Source organism: Cydia splendana, chromosome 4 (genome assembly GCF_910591565.1).
Source record: "Cydia splendana chromosome 4, ilCydSple1.2, whole genome shotgun sequence".
In the NCBI taxonomy this organism is placed as follows: Eukaryota; Metazoa; Arthropoda; class Insecta; order Lepidoptera; family Tortricidae; genus Cydia; species Cydia splendana.
The window spans coordinates 24,483,314-24,505,985 of record NC_085963.1 but is presented as its reverse complement, the minus strand read 5'-3'; the positions used below and the strand labels follow the sequence as shown (position 1 = coordinate 24,505,985).

The window sequence follows — 22,672 nt, the reverse complement described above, 5'->3', positions numbered from 1 at the left end:
GAAAATTCCGTTCTTAATAAGGTGTCTGAATGGAACGGAATAGCTGCCAAACGCCCATAGATATAATATACTTAAAGACGACGTCTAAGCGAGCTGTCACTGTTACCACTTTTGTTTAGTGTACGATTAACAATGTTTTACTTATTTTTTCGCAACTGTATTAAAAAACGTCGTTCGATACACGTGCGGAAATGTCATTCTTCACTCGTCCCGAGTCTTCCCACTCGCCTGCGGCTCGTGGCAAGATATCTCGGTACTCGTGAAGTAATGACATACCTTCCGCACTAGCATCGAAATGTACTATTCTCTTTCTCAAAAATCATAAAAAAAAACATGCTGTGCGTATCGTTAATGTTCTCGATTCATTGCTATAAAAAAAAAAAAAACAAAAAAAAAGCAAAAAAAAAACGGTCACCCATCCAAGTACTGACCACTCCCGACGTTGCTTAACTTTGGTCAAAAATCACGTTTGTTGTATGGGAGCCCCATTTAAATCTTTATTTTATTCTGTTTTTAGTATTTGTTGTTATAGCGGCAACAGAAATACATCATCTGTGAAAATTTCAACTGTCTAGCTATCACGGTTCGTGAGATACAGCCTGGTGACAGACGGACGGACGGACGGACGGACGGACGGACGGACGGACGGACGGACAGCGAAGTCTTAGTAATAGGGTCCCGTTTTACCCTTTGGGTACGGAACCCTAAAAAGAAATATTAGTAATTTTATAACCCAAAACTCATAAGGAGAGAAAATTAAACGAATAAAAAAATGATTATCGTTCCAAAAACTTGTTATTTAACTGTACAGCAAATTTAACAATTTAAATAAGTCAAAGTGACGTCACAAAGTTTGTGACCCCCCCTCACCCCTGTCACAACATGTCACATTTCCTTGACCCCCTCCCCCCCCTAAACGTGTGATGTAATAAAATTAATGGATGACCCCTTAGGCGCTATTGTAGCGTGCCATCTCAAATGGATATAATTATTCTAATTATGTTCGGCGATTGATGTATTGAGGACTAATTAGATGAGGTGAGCACTTTGGTGTAATTAAGCACATTGTTGTTAGTAAATCATGAACATGGTTGCATGCATTGATACGACATAGGGCTATAAATCAGTTAGGTATTTACCTATAACTCCTGTCATCACACATCCTTATTTCTAGGGTATATAATTAAGGTGTAATAAAACTATTGAAACGGATTATATCGCGTATATTGAATTCATACTATAGATCGTTTATCTTAGCATTAAAAAATCAAGACGTGTCTTTTTATTGAAAAACACTTTTGAAAAATAAGTCACGGCAAATATGTAACAATTATGAATCATATACGATTATTTACATTCTGTTGCTTTCATAAGTAATCGTTAATGATTTTTAAAAAGCATTTTTCAATTAAATACACGTCAATTTCGCGTAGTCTTTTTCTAATGCTAATAAATTAACTATAGGGTAATTAAGGTGTGTTACGATGTATTTGGTCACTCTGGCCGTCACTATCTATTTGATTGTGACTGTACTTAGTTGTTACGTGTTACGTCAGCTGAATAGCTATCACAAAGGGAGTTTGTTTACCTTCCGGTGGCTCAGTATGGTTGCGGTGGTCACATACACGTTTCAATTGTTTAGCTGCGCGGCGTTATGAGCTTTACAAATCTGATTCTGATGTGATAGTGTTTTTCTTTACGATATACGAGATATAGTTGGTCAAACCAATTTGTCAGTCAGTAAGAACCAGGAAAACTATAATCATCCTTTTCTTTTGGGTGTTAGTACTAGTGTAGGACAAAGATAGTATGACTCTCTCTGTCTATGATTGAAATGAGACAGTCCTTTGACAAACTGTATATTCCGACAAGAAATAGTTGACAATTATTGAGGGCGCCACTTCCTACGTAACTGTCACATTTTTGACGTAAAATGCTTACACATGGCAACAATTTAGTATGGATGGATTTTTTTTGGTTACATTTTATGTCATTTCTACTATTTTATGTCGCACTAAAAACGAGCAGACAAATCGCCTGATGATAAGCAGTTATCATAGCCTACGGACACCTGCAACAGCAAAAGAGTTGCAAGTTGCGTTGTCGGGTTTTAAGATGGAAGAGCGCTCTTTTTTGGAAGGTTGAAATGTCCTGAATGATATCCTGATGTAATAATATTTGAGATTATAGGATTATAGGTACTTACTCGCATTTGAAATTAGTTGCATTTTATTACTAAAGTTTTATTAAATTAGGAAAATCATCATCATCATCATCATTACAGGCCTTTCCGTCTATTGCAGACGATTTATTTTTTACTTTTACTGTCAATAAAAATATTGTTATTGTTTGTTATTTGTTATTAATGTTATTATGCATTGCTGTTTTGAAAACAGGTTTGGTGACTGTGTAGGCCATGCGAAAATATATTAGGAAAATCAGCGATAAAAATGAGATGGTTTCTTTTTTGAGTATTTCGCGAACAGCAGACGTTTTAGTTGTAGTTTTATTAATTTCCCAACTTTCAACAAAAAACTAAACTAAAAACGCTTCTTGAAAACTCTCGATTCCCGATAAAATATTCGCTAAGGATAGTTTGTGTCCATAAAAAGTGACTCACGATACTTCCTGACACACCGGATGGCACGAGGATATGGGCACGACACGTGCCTTGACTAACGAACCACGCACGATCGAATACTAGATGCAATCGTCACATCGAGGCATAATAATTATTAATTATTTAAAATTTATAAATAGTAAAAATAAAAAAAAATGCAGGTATGCCTAACCTGTGTAAGTGTGTAGGCAAGGTAAACCTGATGTGCAGGTTTAATTCTTAACCTTTAGCCTACGAATTGGGAAACCAGCTGCCACGTGACAGGCATAGCCTAGTGTGGGGCCACAGCACAGGATATTGATATAATTATGTTAAAAAGGTTTTTTATTTCAAATCAATATTATTCGTATTTTTATTATTATTTCAGGAAAATTTCACAGCAAACAAGGCCAACTTTTATTATGGCGATATAAAAATAAATTCACATGACAAAACAATGAGAAGTTTCCGAAATATTTCCATGTGGAAATATTGCCATTTTGGAAACTTTCTGGCGTCACATCAGTAAGAAGAACACATCTAGCGAAGTATTGAAATTTACTTTTCATACTGAAAAACATAAGTTACCCTTCTTTTGTTACTCGGACAAAAACTTAACGCTCATTATTAGTGTAAGTAATTATAATTACATTAATTAGTTGGCAGTTAGTTAGTTAGGAAGAAACTTCACTTTCGTCGGCACAATGGCTTCTTATTTCGAGGCGTGAAACTATGTTTAAATTGTCTAATAGCCGCGAATCAGCTGACTGGTACCAACCATCGCCCACACTGTTAACTGACAGTTCGTAAACCTTATTACTAAAGGCGTAAGGTCTATCCATGGTCAGTTAAGGGTGTTGCTGTTTGTACAGGCTAGGTATTATGGCTCCTCTTCACGTTGGGCCAACGCCAACGCCAACGAGGGACGCATTTATGCGTTAAGGCTCCTCTTCACGTTGGGCCAACGCCAACGCCAACGAGGGACGCAGCCATGCGGTAGAATTAGATAGCAATATCACTTGCTCCCTCTAACGCATAAATGCGTCGTTGGCGTTGGCGTTGGCCCAACGTGAAGAGGAGCCATTACATTACAGTACACTAAGTTGCAAAATAACGGACCAACCAGGAAACAGGAGCATTCCATGAAGTTGCCTACCATTGTCGAGTACAAACGCGAATTTACTGAGGATTTGCATACAAGGGAGTTTATTTCATGTAACAAATGGTCAAAAATATGCCCAGAAAAATAACCATGTCCTTTTAACCTTTTCGACGCCGTGTCAAACACAAAAGCTGTTACTCGGACGCCACGTCACCGAAGTGTCAAAACTGAAATTGAACTTTATGCAATTATGCATATGCACGTAGGTCTATGTTGCTCTGTGGTCTGTGACCGATTAATCCGTCTTTGGCGTTGGACCTGCGGTGCGGATATATCGGTCATTGGCGTCCAAAAGGCTAACGCCGAAGATAAAGTTCTAATACACAAAATAAAATGCGTTTGCACAGCCCGAGGAATACTTCAGTATTGGTGCAGAAAATAGCTGTTTTAGTTTCGGCTGCACCTTTTTACTATTTTTATACTATAAAACATAATTTAAATCCTATTGTACTCTAAATTTGAAATCGCAAATCTGCCGCTAGACATTCTGTATTCTATTTTTTGTCCGCCAATACGCTCGCGTCACGGTCCGCGTTCATTATTCTGACGTCACACTTTGACACTACATTCAAAAGGGCCCGTTTCCATAGACTTTATCATGTCGCTTATTACATTTACTATGGAAAAATCATCGAAGAATATTACACATTTAGTTTATTAACCTGGTTTAGTTTTAAAACTAATGTAATCTAATCGCATGGGGTTTAGTAACGTTTGTGTACAAATTATTTTAATTAAAGGTTTACGTATTTATGCACTCTATAAGTAATCGTAACGTCACATGTTTTGGGAACAAAAAAATGTCAACAAAAACAAGTTTGGCTTATATAAGTTAATAATTTACATCAAATAGCTGCGATGCGACATTGTTGTCTAATAGCGACATTTCCGATTTCACCTGACAACGGTATAATCTAACCGAGTCAGTTAACTGACGAACCGAACCGATGTCACGTCCAGTATACGCAGTTAAGAGTCATTCAATCGCCCTGCTAAAATCCGCTCTCCTTTGAAGTAGCTGAAGCGCTGAAGTGATGCTGTATGTAGAAGGTTTTTTTTTTACAATAAATGTCTTCTTCTTCTTCTTCTTCTTTAAATACAATCTAAGTTACATGCTCCCATTTTAAACCACATGCTTAAATTACATTAAACTTTGCACGAACATTAACGTAATGTAAAGCTTTGTATGTAAAACTTCTACAGATGTAGGGCATAATTATTTTCACCTCAGCAGCTCGAACAAGGGTACTTTGCTTCTTAAAAACAGTGAGCAAAATGCGATTTTGCTCACTGAGTCATTTTGTCTCACTCAGTGAGCAAAGTCGCATTTTGCTCACTGAGTGTGTCTTACTCAGTGAGCAAAATGCGATTTTGCTCACTGAGTGAGACAAAATGACATTCAAGTGACCTTTATTGTCAAATGTCATTTCAACATGCGGGGTCTAATACAAGTTCGATATACTTGGGTTCTATTATCTCTGTCCCTCTAGGTATGTTCTCACTGCTTAGGGTGAAAAATTTTGTGTACTACACGAGATCAAACTTATTTACATCTCGTGCGCTTTTGAATCCCTTACTACGCTCAAGATTCTAAATTAGATTCACTCGCTACGCTCGTGAATCTATTATAGAATCTTTCGCTTGCACGGGACTCAAAATAAGCACTCGAAGAAATATCAAACTTTGATCTCTTGTTGTACAAATAACTATTTCCATCGTATTTTCACTGAAACGTACGAACGTGTTTTGCTATTTCAGTCAGTCTCGATGCACAAAAATTATTGAGGTTGACTGAAGTAGCATGACAAATACGAACGTTTCCGAGAAATTACGATGGAAAGCAATAAAATTATGCACTACATCGTATTAGATATGATTTCTTTGTACTACAAATTAATAGTATGAGTACCTACCAAGATATTATGTGCGGCGATTAGGTTCTTGTGACTCTTAAATAACATCTTTTCGGTGTCGGAATAGATTTTGACGCGGTGACGATTGCATCTGCACCGGTAACTGAGATCTGAGATTATATTGCAATCGCTTACCAAGCGATGGCAAGTTGAAAGTCCAGCTATATTCAATAACATTTTACCGCCATCATTAGACATTTTGAATGGTGTTAGAAAATATATTGTACAGCAACTATGTATCACCGTAAAAATCCCAATTTTTACTGCTACAAGACTGCTTTTACTTGACCGTGACGTCGCAATAAAGTACCTACCTAGGGGACTAGGGGGCGTTTCGCGCGTAAAGTAGGTACGATTAGGATTATATTATCAAAGATATATATAACTCCGATATTATTAAGCTAGGTATGACTGTCATTTCTTAATTTTGTATTGCTTTTGTATCGGGTCCCTTAAAGGACATTTCATCCTCAAAACAAATCTGATCGATTCATACCACTAATAGAAACTTGCCATCTAGACCATTATTTTCAATGCGACTGTCACAATATTTTGAATCTGGTTCATTTTATCAACTACATACTTATAGCTATTTTAGCTCATAGAAAAAAAACTTTGTAATATTGTCCCTCTTCTCCCCAGTTAAATACCACATTATACTGTTCAGTTACAGTTATTTATGCCTACCCATATTTTTGCGTAGACATTTTTTTTTGTAAGCAAGCCAGAAATATATTGGCTCTACTTTTCTTCGTGAGCGCTAGAAAAAGCGCTAAAATGTTTGAAAACCAGGTAAGCCGGTGGAAATCGGGTTCTATTTACAACCAGATATATAAACACTGATTCACTTGTATTCTGCATCCAATAGGAATGCAGATTGAGATATTGGGGCTTAGTTTTTGGACAACGACCGTTGCAGCGTGGACGTTGCAAAACGCTGTTACGTAGGTATTCACCGCTCTGTCTTCATTGTTGCTATTAATGCTGTTAGATGATGGCTCCTAATCAATGCGACATTTTAACGAGTATGTCGACCGTTTTTAGGGTTCCGTAAAAGGGTCAATAAGGGACCCTATTACTAAGACTCCACTGTCTGTCTGTCACCAGGTTGTGTCTCATGAACCGTGATAGCTAGAGAGTTAAAATTTTCACAGATGATGTATTTCTGTTGCCGCTATAACAATAAACACTAAAAAGTACGGAACCGTCGGTGGGCGAGTCCGCCTCGCACTTGTCCGGTTTTTTCGATATTTGAACGCTGTAAGACAAACCCAGTTTCAGCAGAATATCTATAATACTCGTAATTATATAATGTCCGACCGAAGCTTTCGTTTCGGTTTCGGTTTCGGAAGGTTCCACCATAAAAAAAATGTTTCGGCCGAAGGTTCGGTTTTGCCCTAGTTTTGGGTGAAACTGACTCTTCGATTACGGTTGGAACCGAACCCTGAACCGCCGCCCGGCAAAAATTAAAACGAATAAAATTCGCATTTTGTGAGTGAGATTTCGTACAAGCACATTTTCCGTAGTTAAGTATCGTAAGTTGATCACAAAATGTGAGTTTCAGAAAGTGTCTACTGTTTGAAAAAAGTTGCGTTTTTCAACATTATTAATTTTATGCAGACAACAGACATACATATACCTAGTATGAAAAAATATCTACCACTTTTTAAAGGCAAAAGTGTACAAAATCCAAATAAGGACCTACCTTTAAATCAACAATCCGAATTATCTAAATCCAAAAACACAAAAACAAACACAAAACACAACACACACGGAAACTAAAATGCCAAGGTCCAACTATTTAAAAATAAACTATGTAATTTAAAAATGGCCACCAAAAATGCGTTCGAAATTACGATTGGCGCGAACCGACTGACGGTTTATTACAGCGCCAAGTTAACTTTGCAGTCAGTGAAGGCGTTGCTATCGCGCGCTTTATGTAAATTTGTATGTGACGCTTTTAGTTCCTGTTTTCGCCACAGTATTCGTAAAGTTTGTGACACATTCAAAAACTCCCCTTTTGACACAGGTGGTCGATGTACCGAAACATATGGCCGATACGGCCTATCGATTAATTATCAAAGTCGCATCAACACTTCGCGAGCGTTTGGACTTTCAGCTTAATTATATTGTGTGAAGGTTCTAATTCCAAGTTCATATTTTGGGAGAGATACGAGGTTGTGAAAGTTATTTTCATGAATTCCGTTGTTCGATTAAAACTAACCTATATGTCATCATTAAGTGAGCGGGTCCCCATAGGCGAAATTGTTTTGGTGTGGTAGTCACGGTTGACGTCCGATTATCTACTGAATTCTTTTGTTGTAAATCGTATGACTACGGATGTGACGAAACGTTGGATAGTATCTGACGGTCAATTTTGTATGAATATATTAGTGGGTAATTGTAAAATTTCAAGGAATTAATCTGCATTTTTGTTGTGTTTGCGCTTTTAATATTTCCTTTGGAGCGAGTGCTATAGTGCGGAAATAGTGCTATAAAATTATGATAATTTGTAGAACAGTTATAAATGTCGAGAATTATCAATTGTGATGCGTTTACCAAGTAAAATAATTGATTAGGTATCAGTGGCAGCGCATCAAACATATCCATAGGCAAGCCGGGGCCAATTTGTCTTACATATTTCCTTTACAACTCTGCTCAAATGTGCAAAAACAGGCAAGCCGGTGGGAATCGGCTTTTATGGACGCGCCGCCACTGGTAGGTATCTTTTCTATTCACTTTTAATATAGAACGCATTGTCAGCAAAAAGGAGGTAACTGAAATATTTCGCATTAGTATTGTGAAATATACAAATGCTGCAAATATAATATTTTCCGCAGAAATCATTCAATCGTAAATATACGTATGCATTGTCCCTAATATTTTGACAGTGAGGCGTTATTAATACTGGGGTGGGGACTGCGTCTTAAATGTTATTTTATGTCATGTAAGAATAAATGGCTGTTCTTTTATATTTGTTGAATACCTATGTATATTTATAAAATAGGTCACAAACGTAGACAAATGCCATTTAGGTATCAAAAATTTCGTGTCCGTTAAAACAATATAAAGAGGTTCGTAACACCATCTACCGGTATAAGGCTATAAAGAAAACAGAGGTTTCAGTGTTGATATTCACACCATCTGTTGGCTATGCGCTGTATTAGATGGAGTGAAATCGAAAGCGCTAGTTTTCATAACTTTCCACAGAGCGTCATAGGACGGCATTTTAAACTTATAAAACGTGATCATGAATCATGATCGAATCAAAATGCTAGGTTTGATCTCTAGTGTTAAAACGCAGTCTTAAGATTGAACTCCTGCTACTTACCTTGGTCTATCTGTTACTCTACCTTGTAGAGTCTGTGCGGAAAGAGAAGAGTCGTCGAATGTATGGGGCCCAATACATTCCACGACTCTTCTCTTTCCGAACAGACACTATTTATAACAGGCTAAAAGAGGCTAAACAAATACAGGAAAATACTTGCTTTGGCCACGTAAGTCCATTTGTGAAGATGTAGCATACTCCAGAAACGATTCCAGCCAGCAGTCCCAAGCTCACGCCCGTGGACAAGAACAGGGTATCCGGCATTTTGCGCTTAAAGTGTTATTTCACTCGCCGTTAGTCACTTTGTCACTTATCTGCGAACAAAAATAACGTATATAACACTATATCGTATCAAACTTCACTTGTAAACAATATGATGACTATATCGTCTACAAGTTTTTGCCATGCGTCACTTTTGACATACCTACTTGTTAGCATACCCTTATCAATGTTATCTATGTTGCAGTTCATTGAAAATTCAGGTGGCAAAAATACGGTACCCTAAATTCGCCTTAGCCTTGGGTCTACGTATCCTTTTAAAAGGGCTTTACCTCGAATTTTGAACTAAAGTTGGTCAAGCAGATCTTGTCAGTAGAAAAAGGCGGCAAATTTATGAAATGTAGGCGCGAAGGGATATCGTCTCATAGAAAATTTGAATTGCGCGCCTTATTCTACTGACAAGATTTGCTTGACCATCTATATATGGAATAAAAGCAGGTTACGAATTCAAAATTGCAAAAATGACTTTAAGGCTTGGGAGGTTATTGCACATAACTTCGCCATAACTTAGCATTAAATCATAACTATCGTAAATCCACGATAAAATTGTATTATGGGATTCATGGGCAATTGGGCATATTCAACACAACGGGTGGAAAGGATAGATTTTTTTGCACTATTTTGACGCAGCTAATTTTATTGTGAATGCATTGAATCTGTTTTTTGGTAAAATTATTACCTATATTAATATTTTACTTGGGCGAAGTGGGGCATTAACGGCGAAGTTAGGGTTCCCTACGGTAGATACTTACATTATGCCAACCTTGCTCTTCAATGTATTGCATTGATAACGGGGTTTGCTCTTTACCAACACTAATCCATCAGAATCTCCCTAACTATAAAATAATCCAAGTAACGTTAGCACAGAGACAGATAGGGTTATCAGTTGATCCTAATTCTCACGCGACCGCAAGTGCACTAGAATGCACAATGTTGGGAACATTGCGGTGATGATGAACTGGCGAATAATCTTGATTAACATCTACAAGTCTAGACTTGTTTTAGGTAGCCAAGATGACAATAGATTGCAGAAAACGAAACAAATCGTTATCGTTAACGTGTTACGGAAGCGTAGGGCTGGACGTATGGCCACGCGTTGTGCGGACAGAATAACGTCAGAAACAAACACCACATTGCAGGCTAGCATGCACTGGGCACAAGTCAGAGCGGCTTGGAGAGCACTGGTGAAAAATGTCCACATTCGTCACGTCCCTCAACCATGAGGATACGACAAGGAAGAAGATATTAATAGTGCGACAGAAACAAATAACTCAGCGGCAGATACTTTAACTGTTGACATTATACTTAGCTTATGTAAAATTGATTTTATTTGACATTCGTTCTGAACTTATTACTAGTTATTACCTATGATTAGGTACCGCTCTTAGTTTTAGTATGACGATCATTATGAGATATTAGACATGTATTCTGTTATTTATTGAGTTTTTTTATTTTTTATTTTTCAATTTGACGATAGTTCTAAATTTCTTTTTAAATTATAAATTGTTAGTTTTCATAATTTGTAATTTGATTATCATTGTTGACATTTTATAATTACGTTTGCATGCTAAATTATTGACGATCATAATGTAAATTCATATATAGATTAATGTAAGAATAATTTATACTGTAATTTATCATTATGAAATAAATAAACTAAACTAAACTAAACTTTAGTGTTATTTCATCCGCTACAATTGATGCTTACTGTACCATCGCCCACGCTGTTATCTGACAGTTCGTAAACCTTATTACAAAAGGCATAAGATCCACCGATGGACAGTCACCTGCAATAATACGTTACTCATCGAAGGCCGCAAAAATATATGACACGCTCGTATGGCTCTACAAATAAGATCGTGTCAGATATTTTTACGGCCTTCGTTGTGTAATATAATATTGCAGGTGACTGGACGGCCTGTCACACCGGGTTGCGTGTGCGTGACGTGCACGTGCGCGTGCGCTAAAATGTTGGAGCCACGCACACGTCACACAAGCGGTGTGACGTCTCTCATAAAGATCTGTATACTACAACGCCGCACGCGCACGTCACGCACACGCAGCCAGTGTACACAGGCCTTAAGAGTGTTGCTGTTTGTATAATGTTTCCTTATTACACTTCATAAGTAGGTGCCTACTTCTACAAAACATGTTGATGTCTCTGCAATTTGAGATGATTATTGCACTAGGAGTAAACTGTAAACTGAACACTGGTGGATCGTATGCCTTTGAAATAAAGTTTACAATATGACAGCTAAAAGTGATGATTATTGTATGATGACTCCGTTAGAAAGTCATTTAATTGCGTGAACCTGTCAACTATTGCTTTTCTAGTTATAATTATTTGTGTTGAGTACTGCATGCATTAAAGAAGCTGGCGTGAGAAAAACCGGCCAAGTTCGTGTCGGGCCATGTACATATATTGAAACGTTACATACCACTGAGGCACTTCGCGGCACTTACGTAAGTAGTCCTTTTACATAAATATAAGTATTTTTGGAAAAAGTCATTAAATAATGGCTCATACTCTTAGAGGAGAAACGGAGACGCCATGTCTATAATTTTCGGTACAAAATAGTCTGCCGTTTTTTGCGGGGGAGGGGCGCATCAAATGTAACGTAAACATAGCCATGTCAGATAAACGTCAGTCCATACATGTGGTTGACCTTTGGCCGCCTATTTTCGACAGAGGGGAACGCCTGTTAATGACCACTCCGTTTCTCATACTGCTTATGTCCGTGGAAATTGAAAGTATTTATTAAACTACCTGCCTATTTTTTTTAAGTTTTAAAATGGCTGAGATGATATACGGTCAGACGGATATGACGAAACTGCAGTTTTTGTCATTTGGACCACACAAAACAATTTCTTCGATATAATAGCTACATAGCTATTATATCGAAGAAATTGAAGTGATCATCAGAGTTCGGACAATTTATCGCAAAAATAAATATAGTATATAATGGAACATGATACAATTTTTTTAACAATTTTGAAATGCAGTTTTTGAGTATGATCTGGAAATTTTATAAAGATACTGTGTACATAATATGAGAATAAATGATTTCTGATGGTTTTCCGATGATTTGTCCGATCACTGGTGATCAACTGGTGATCATTGACATTAAGTATATTAAACCTCCCTCTACTCTAGCATAATAGTAAAAACGTTGACGAATAAACGAAGAAAATACGTGACATTTTAACCAACACAGTTTTTCATTGTGCTGTCATTTTTAATATATTTTATTATTTTCGATATATTTATTTTATAGCTAAGTTTTATTCATGGAACTGCAGTGTATACTGGGACTGAAATGCAATGACTTTGCAATGATTGCCGCTGACCAGATGATCATCAACAGCATAATTGTGATGACTGATGGTAAGTATATCTACTAATAACAGGGAAACGCACTAGGTCTTGAGTAAACGGTTTATTCTTGGACTGAATATGTACGATAATGCTGAGACGCGAATGGAACAAATAATATTGGGGAACAAAAATTTTGGGTAGCTATACTATACACTCACCGACGCTACCGTCATTCTCGCGGGTAACCATCGTCACAGAGTGGGCCGATGACATATGCTGTCAGTTAGGGCACGTTCAAAACCCCGCTAACACCAACGTGCTATTTATTTACTATATTATCGGACCAAGAAAGCTCTGCATATATTTACGGGGTCAGAATGACGAATTGCCAAATTGTAAGTGACATTTCAGTGAAAAATGTATCGTTTATAGTCATTTAGTGGCACTCAACACTTTGTCACTGCACGTGCATGGTCGGTGCAGAGTAAACTTAACAATCGAAGCTTGAGACGGACTCTACTCTTAATATTTTAAGTTCTTTGAGTCCCCTAATTTAATATTTATTCCACTCAGTGTATCAGACTCTCATAATTTCCACTCAGAATCACAGTAAGCTTTTTGATCCTAATACGAAAGAAAAGTGTCCACAACGTCATAATTTTTGAAGTGAAAACTTTTTAAGCGGCGCTGGGCACTTTTTGAGGTGGGGAAAAAATATAAACTCGAGACAGCGTAACGCGGTCACGTGACCGTAAGGTTTAGATGGCCACTTATTTAGATGGCATTTAAATCAATAAAGAAAAACTCAATGACATTATATGAAAAAGGTTCTAATCTTGTACGGGTTGAAATACGAGGATCTCACAGTTACATTCTAACTTTATATCACTCAAATATAATTCAATAAAGCTACATCTTGATGAAATCGCTAATAAAAGTGAACTCTAGTACTGGTGAATAAAACTCAAAATATCATGACCAATTATATTTAGATGCGAGGTCTGCAAGGTAACTTTACAATTTCTATTCGAATTTTAAACAATTAACGCTACAAATTTGAATTTCGAATTTTAAACAAGCTCACTGACCAGCAATTTCGGAACTAAAGTTTTTCAATAGAAAGGAGGATGGGTCAATTATACATAGTGCTGCAGACATTTTGGACTAGTCATTGAGTTTTCACTTCTGTCAGGACTCCCGCAACCCATTGTTTTTTTTGTTTGTCGTTGTGTTAGAAGGTTGTGTTGAAAACGTATCCCGACCAAAAAAAACCGGGACAATAGAAAGAGCACGTGGTTCTGTGTAGAAAAAAAATACAAAAATTCGCAATTCTTAAACGAAACTTGGAGGTACAAACAGCAACACTGTTAACTGTCAATCAGTGGCCCTTATTTCCACCGATGCACAGTTAACAGTGTGGGCGCTGGTACAACTTTAAATAGATATGCCCAAGTATATATTCGGCCACACAAGTTAATATCAGAAAGCAATAATAGTTCTGATCGGGTTTGTAACACGTGTTGCTGACTGGATTCACTGAACGGAATCTTGGCACGGCTCCTATACATATTAAGTAATATCTGGTGTTGTATTTGCCGCTATGGATGGAATTTTTCTCGCCTAGCCCTGGCAGTTTTCCTAGTTCCCGTCCTGATAAAGAATAATGATCTACGCATCTCGTCTAACCTGAGATTATTTTTCACTCAGACCTAATACTAACTTTTTAGCTCTTCCGCTTCCCAAAAAACTACAGCACGGGGTACTTAAAGAAACAACGGGTTGCACTCCGGGAGTGCCGGCAGAAGTGAAAACTCAACGACATTGTAACTCAAAATATTAATAACAGCGCCATATAGTGCAAAATGTCTGCAGCACTATGTATAATTGAGGTTAACGCCATCTATAAGCGTTATATCGTCGCATTACTTGAAACCCCTAAGCACATCACTGTGAGTACTACAGTTATACTAATACCAGTTTGAGGGAAACTCACTAGATGGCATTTAAATAAAAAAAACAATGACATTGTCCGTCACACATGTGACATGACGTCACGCAAGCGCCCTGCGCCGCCTAAACGAAACAGAGGGCTCAGGCATACATTTTCGCCGCGCGGTAGATAGAGAGGGTTACGCCTTACGCCTTACGCCTTAACGCCTTACGCCTTACGCCTTACACCTTACGCCTTACGCCTTACGCCATACGCCTTACGCCTTACGCCATACGCCTTACGCCTTACGCCATACGCCTTACGCCTTACGCCTTACGCCTTACACCTTACGCCTTACGCCTTACGCCATACGCCTTACGCCTTACGCCATACGCCTTACGCCTTACGCCATACGCCTTACGCCTTACGCCATACGCCATACGCCTTACGCCTTACGCCTTACGCCATACGCCTTACGCCTTACGCCTTAACGCCTTACGCCTTACGCCTTACACCTTACGCCTTACGCCTTACGCCATACGCCTTACGCCTTACGCCTTACGCTGTCTCGAGTTACGCTGTCTCGAGTTGAACATTTTTTCCCCACCTCAAAAATGGCACATCGCCGCTAAAGAAGTTTTCACTTCTAAAATTGTGTCTAAATTTTAAAGGGTCGATAAAGAGCATGAGACATCTCTGCAGTTGCACACGTCCATAGGCAGGGTAACCTCTTTTCATCAGGTGGCGTCTATTCTTGTTTGCCACTGATGTGTGAAGATATATTAGTGTCTATGTCAATTTTTGGAATTAGTTAAGCGGACTTCGTGGGCCTAGCCAAGATGACAAACATCAAACTAAAAGAAAAAAGCGTGCCAAGCCAAGTGCGAGTCGGACTCGCCCATGAAGGGTTCTGCACCAGCAAATAACATAATAAAATTGCGGTTTACGATTTATGACGTATTAAAAAAAACACTACTTACTAATAGATCTCGTTCAAACCAATTTTCAAAACAATTTATTAGAAACCTCAATATCATTTTTGAAGACCTACCTATCTTAGATACCCCAAACGTATGGGTTTAATGGAAAAAAAAATTGAGTTTCAGTTCTAAGGTAAGTATGGGGAACCCCCAAAATTTATGGTTTTTTTTTCTATTTTTGTGTGAAAATCTTAATGCGGTTCACAGAATACATCTACTTACCAAGTTTCAACAGTATAGTTGTTATAGTTTCGGAAAAAAGTGACTGTGACATACACGGACAGACAGACAGACATGACGAATTCATAAGGGTTCCGTTTTTTGCCATTTGGCTACGGAACCCTAAAAATGTATCGGAATGACGGATGCTACGAAAACCCGCGTTATTTATTACATTATTTAAGTCTCGAATGGCGTTTTCTAGGCTAGGCGCCCAGGCATCTATAGGTATCGTATGGTAATGATTTAATAAAGTTGGCATAACACAACCAAGTAATAAATTAGCTACTCAGCTGTGTAGAATTGTCTGAAATCAGGGTCTGTGTTTAATCGTCACCAGACAGCTAGATGAGAAATTAACCGATCCATCTTCCCCTGCACTGTGTCGAGAGGGTTAGGGTAGTTGTAGACCGAATTTTTATTTTAAAAAGCTTCCCATAGGCAGTGGGACGACACTCCTGACTTCGGGCAAACTCGACTCCGTTCGGCTCAACATTGCTCCGAGCAATTATTAGGGTTATGGCACTTGACGTCCTTTTGCGTGCACGACCACAGATAAGGTAATCACTTGAATTGTGACAACCCTAAATAGCCGAAACGGATAGTGACATAAGTTAGAAAGGGATATAATGATTCGACCCTGAATCGCTGTCAAACTTCGGTTTTGTAGGAAGTGTCCTTTCTGTAAGGTAGTACTATTACTTATTCTGTGCTGTAGGAAAAATTAAGAAGGTTTTGAGATATTGACATGTATTGCACTTTTGGAAAGTTTCCGTTGGTACTAGATTTGGACAACGCACACAAAATGTGGGTTAGTTCCGATCATTGTGAGGGACCCTGCCTGCAAGCATATGTTGCTTTGCTTGATATTTTTTGTCACCACGCCGAAACTGTTGATAGGTATTTACGCTGTCATGATCAGGTTATCACATTATGATCTCTTATTCCTTGTCGTATCCTCATGGCTGAGGGATGTGACGAATGAGGACACTCTTCACCAGTGCTCTTCAGGCCGCTCTGTCTTGGGCCCAGTGTATGCTAGCCTGCAGTGTGGCGTTTGTGTCTTATGTCGTTATGATGTATGTCATCATCATCATCATCATCATCATCTTCATCATCATCATCATCACCATCATCATCATCATCACCATCATCATCATCATCATCATAATCTTAGCTGAAAGTCGTCCTACTGGACAAAGGCCTCCCCCAAGGATTTTCACAGCGAACGTTCATTCGCTGCCCTCCACAAACGGTTTCCCGCGACTTTAACCAGATCGTCGGTCCATCTAGTCTGGGGCCTTCCCACGCTGCGTCTTCCGGTACGTGATCGGTGGATGAATGTATGTACTTGCATGTATTGTCTGTACTCAGCTTAAACGGCGTGGAAAATCTCAAAGTCTCATTAAAGGTCCCACTGTCTCAGTAAAAGACGAAGCCGCTAGTGGATTTTTAACGATTTCCCCTACTTAGCTTAAAGAGAAACGATCTATCTTTAGTTTTACCTTTGCTGTTCGCTTTTTCCTTGTCTTTGGGGATTCTTTCGTTGAAATTCTCTACAAAATTTGCTATTAAAAGTACCCATTTATTCACTGAAAGCAATTAAAATGAGCTATTTTATTGTTTTGTCTTGTCTGTGTCTTATACTAGGTATAGCGTTGTTTATATTATATATTGTACTTCTTTAGTCTAAAGAGCTAAACGTATTTTAACATCATCATCATCAGCCTTTTATCGCCCACTGCTGAGCGTCTCTTCGAATACGCCACTTATCCCGGTCCTGAGCAAATCTCATCCAGAAGTGACCCGCAATCTCCCGAATTTCCGGATTTCAATATAGGTCATGGTCTAAGAGCTAGCCACGGCAACAGGTATGCAATTTATAGAGCAACGAAATCCCTCTAGTTAATATGCCATACTATCATTATTAATTAATCCGGGCGCCGGGCGGGGGGAAAAGTAGTGCCAGGTGATGAAAATACACAATCACAAACACTGGCACTACTTTTCCCCCAAATAAAACGCCTGGCATTGTTATATTTGAATTAAATACATAATTAGCTATTATATCACACCAAACTAAGAGCTCTATAAATTGCACACCTTCAGTTGATTTTACAACCCCTTTGTTGCCCATCCACTCCCGCACCCACCGCTGCCCAGCTGCCAGGCGCCCGAATTCATTAATACTGATAGTATGGCACACTAACTAGGGGGATTTCGTTGCTCTATAAATTGCATACCTATTTCCGTGGCTAGCTCTCCGGCATGTACAGATTTACTCGGGTTCTATTTATTACATTATTTAAAAATCACCAGTAGAAGGGGAAAAGTTTTAATCGACATTACCCATTTGAGATTCCATTGGCGTTTCATATCCACGATTGTCATTTTGGGTAGGCCCCCAATATTTATGACACGTTTTTAGTAAGTAGGTAAATAGTACTTATGTTTCTTTTTAAATTTCCATCGCAAGCGTACTGTGATTTCCATAGTCTCGCAGAAAGTGACATTGATTACCGTCAACTCATGCCATCAATCATAAGTGCAAGGTCATGACTATCCACGTAGGTAAACAGTAAACTCATGCAACGTCAATATTAATTCGACCTCCTTTCTTATACCGCATAAACATAATGGAGTTTCACCCAGACATTATGAAGCAGAAGCACTAGCAGCACTAGCTTATGCCCACGACTTTGTCTATGTCCCTTCCCGAAAGAAATTTCTTCCACTACACTTACATACTTAAAAATAGTTTATTTACCAGAAATAATACTTAACTCACAGACGGTCGGTCGGTAGAACAGAATGAGTGAAGCTCTTCCTTTCCTGTCTGAGCGAACTACGTGTACAAATACGATTGACATTATTGATTACCGTCAACTCACGTTATCAATCATAAGTGCAAGGTCATGTCTAAACGTAAACACTGTGTCATCCAGCATCAATATTAATCTGACCTCCTTTCCTATACCGCTTATTATCACAATGGGTTTTCACCACAGACATCGCATTATATTTATAGCATTTACAAAGAACGACGATGACACCATACGTACTAAGGTGCAATTTTACTTGTAAAATTCTACGCTGAGAGACAGGTTATTAACAGACATCGTAAATTTTATAGCATTTTTGGTGCAGCGGAGTGGTGTTAACGGAATCTGTATAGATAATTCCCACTGAAATGGTAAATTAAGGTTAATATTAACGTAATTAACGCTAATTAATCATTAGGGTTGAAATTGTTTATACCAATTCCGTCAACACCGCTCCGCTGCACCGAAAATGCTATAAAATTTACGATGTCTGGTTATTTTTATACATATGGACTTGCCCCGTAGTCCATCTCTTCCGTGAAATATTGTCGTGGCGAACTCGTGCTGAGTCTACTGGTTATTGATCAGTAAAGTTAGCAGTTCTGATTTCGTTTTTCTAATCTCTTACTTTGTTAATAAATATCGTTCGTCCTAAAAATATCCTTAAAGCTTACGTACAAATTTTAAAGGGTTATTTATAAGATTTTGTAAGGTTAAGAGCCAACAGGAGTGGTCATTCCTCCATACAAACGTAGTCCTCGTTTTCCTCCGTGGTTTTTGAAGCTAGAGCAATGATTTTTTCAACACAGATTAATATTGTCAATATCTGTGTCGGACCGTTTTGCTTTTTTTGATATTTTTGTTTTTTAAGGCGCTAGAGCCCTTCAAAAACGGCCAAAATGGCCTAATAGACTATGCCGCAATGAGAGGCGTGGTATTCAAAACTGATATCAATTAGCCAAAAAAGCAAAACGGTCCGACACAGATATTGACAATATTAATCTGTGTTGAAAAAATCATTGCTCTAGCTTCAAAAACCACGGAGGAAAACGAGGACTACGTTTGTATGGAGGAATGACCACTCCTGTTGGCTCTTAACCTTACAAAATCTTATAAATAACCCTTTAAAATTTGTACGTAAGTAGTGTCTGTTCTGTAGGCCCATTCGATCAATCATCTTTAATGCTCCAGGGACGTATGTAAATTACGCTGGAGGTGTATTAGGTATGTCAGTGATGTATTATGGGGACAAACATTCAACATAATATACATATGTATAGGTACAGTTTTATATGTACTGTGTACATACATACCAGCCCATTCATACAAGAGACGGGGGTGTACACTTGTGCAGTCAGTAAAATTTATGATAGAGTGGCGGTGACGTGTGCGAAATTTTGAGAACCTTCAAGATGAAATTATTTACAAGCTTTCCGTTCTTGGTATGCGAATAATGCAGAGATTTCCTCAATATACTGGATCTTGTGGAGTATGTAGGACTTTAAGTATGACCAACTCGCGGTAATTAAGCGCTCCCGTACTAATTTAGTATGGAAATGGAAGCGCGACTGCGTTTCTTAGTTGCTATATATAGTAAAAATTTTGTTGAATGCAACTTGCAAACAATGTCTTGTAATATTGAATTTTTTAAGTGTAATTGCCAATGCGGCGTCTGTTTTAATATAAAAGTCAGTTGCCCTTAAGTCGTTAAGCTAAAAGGACAAAACTAATTGCATATACAACAAATATTCCATGACCTTGAGGGATTCCCCTTTTGAATTTCGTAAGACACGGATAATTTAACATATACCCCTTACTTCACACGTTAGCCACACATTGAGTAAACATTGTAAACAATGATCTTGTTTGTTCTAGAACATGAAAAGATCTTCAAAATCAACGACAAAATGATCATGGCTATAGTCGGCGAGCACGGTGAGACCCAGCAGTTGGTCCACTACCTCATAAGGAATATACATTTGTACCAAATTCGGAACAATTACTCGTTGGACATTAACGCTGTAGCGCACTTTGCCAGGCGGAATTTAGCTGATGCCATGCGTAGATCTGTAAGTACTGTCAACAGTTAAGTCATCATTGATCATCACCTCGTACTTAAATCGGCTAGAGTTGTGCCGTTCTCGAGAAAGTTCTCCGTTTTGTATGGGGAATGTTTTCGCTCAAGAATATTTCCCATAGTAAGCAGAGAACATTCTAAAGAACGGCACAACCAGTACCGTCTTTACCATAAGGGCACACGGGGCCCGTGCCCAGGGCCCCCATCCTCAGGGGGCCCCGAAGGACAGACAGTAACGGTATATTTGATTACCCATAATAAATAGAAGATCATAGTAGAAAAATGATAGTTTAATTAGCTTACTTTACTTTCCAAAAGGGCCCCAAATTCTTATGTGCCCAGGGGCCCCAGCATAGTTTAAGATGGTCCTGGGCACAACTCTACTACTAAATCCTCTTCTCTCGACACAGGCCTCCTCTCATTGAAGAGAAGGTTCGTGGCGAGATAGACTACCCGTCTTTTCCTAACTATGTTAACCAAAGAGGGACGGGTAGTCTATCTCGCCGCGAGATACTGTCGCGCCAATCATATGCTAGCCCGGCTGAAGTCAATCTGCTTCACTAATCATCTTTCCTATCCCAAGAGAACATACAACGGTGCCCTCTTAGCTGGCTACGATGAAAAAGAGGGTGGGCAGCTCTACTACCTCGAAGGCTTGGGAGTTAGTCTGCCGACGCCCTTCGCAGCGATCGGTCTAGCTGGAATGTTGAGCTTGGGCGTCCTGTGTCGGTACCACAAGCAAAGTTAGTAGTTTCATTTATGAACTAACCAGTTATGATGGCAAAGATGAACAGCTGTATTTTCTCGAGTTAGGAGTGAGTCTACAAATGCCGTGTTCACTGCGATCGGTCTGGCTGGCCTTCTGACTTTGGGTGTCATGTGTCGGTATCATAAGCCAAGTAAGTTAACGTTTATGTAATGTAGGTAATGAGGGAAAAACAAAAGTTTCTAGTGTGTAGAAAAATAGAGACTTCTGCTGGCTAATCTTGGAATTACAAACTTAATAGGCCATGACTGGAAAAATCTATCTACTTAGAGGAAAAAGGAAAATTCGTAGAAAATTTCAATGAGCATAAGATACAAAATTCTTATTTTATTTGAACCTCGCGTTTGCTCGCTTACAGACTGTGCCTAACCCTTTAGCGCCCATTGTACCCTCTTGAGTACACCTGGGTTAACGTGTTAGATTTGATTTTCTACTGTAGCTCTACCTAACAGCATTAAAAAAATGGTGGGTTCCAAAAAGTGGATGTATGCGCTAATGGGCTAAATAACTGCTTGGAGCAGTCGTGAGCCAATGAAAGACTGGAACTTCCCCAGTTGGGGCAAAATATTGCTCAATTCACGTTTCTGTTAAGCTTAATTAGGTACAGTCTTTGATGCCGACTGTGCAGTCGTCATCAGATATATCGGAGTGGCCAAGGTGCTCACAAATATCTGAACACGCCTCTATTATCAAGGCGTTTAAGTGCTTTTTCAGGTATCTTCGAGCATCTCTGAAGCTCCGATATATCTGATTATGACTGTACGAGAAATTTCCTCTTTCCACTAGACCTAACAGAAGCAGAGGCCTACGAAGTACTAAAGCTGTCGACACAAGAGATCCAGCAGCGTTTCGTCGTGCAACTACCCAAGTTCCAAGTGTCCGTGGTCTCCAAACATGGCGTCAAACAGTTACCTACGTTATAGCATGGATCTTAATATACGTTCCGGTATTACAGTTTACTTTTCTCTTTTGACTTAGCTAAGGTTTTTATTACAATAATGGATATTAAAGTAAAATATACAAACACATACAAAACACACACCTTCATCCCTCTTTCATACAAAATGCATATAAGCACATTATAAACCTAATAATTTTCCGGTCATCGGGATTATGTTTGTGATGCTTATTAACCGTTTTTGTAATGGGTCTAAACATGAAATTATTATATCACGATTTTCCCTCACACTTTTATAACTAACACGGGACTTAATCGCGTAAAACTTACGCTTATTTATGGCCTGACGTTTCGAACGTAAAGTCACGTTCGAAACGTCAGGC

At 38.6% G+C, this 22,672-nt stretch overlaps 1 protein-coding gene across 1 annotated transcript; it reads left to right on the top strand.

The window, feature by feature from the left end:
- The first annotated feature begins 12,574 nt into the window (after positions 1–12,574).
- Positions 12,575–22,332, top strand: LOC134790210 (proteasome subunit beta type-2-like). Its single transcript, XM_063761045.1, has 4 exons — positions 12,575–12,666; positions 20,424–20,617; positions 21,209–21,368; positions 22,178–22,332. The coding sequence occupies exons 1-4, from the start codon at positions 12,615–12,617 to the stop codon at positions 22,312–22,314; spliced, it is 543 nt and encodes a 180-aa protein (XP_063617115.1). The 5' UTR covers positions 12,575–12,614; the 3' UTR covers positions 22,315–22,332.
- Positions 22,333–22,672: the final 340 nt, after the last annotated feature.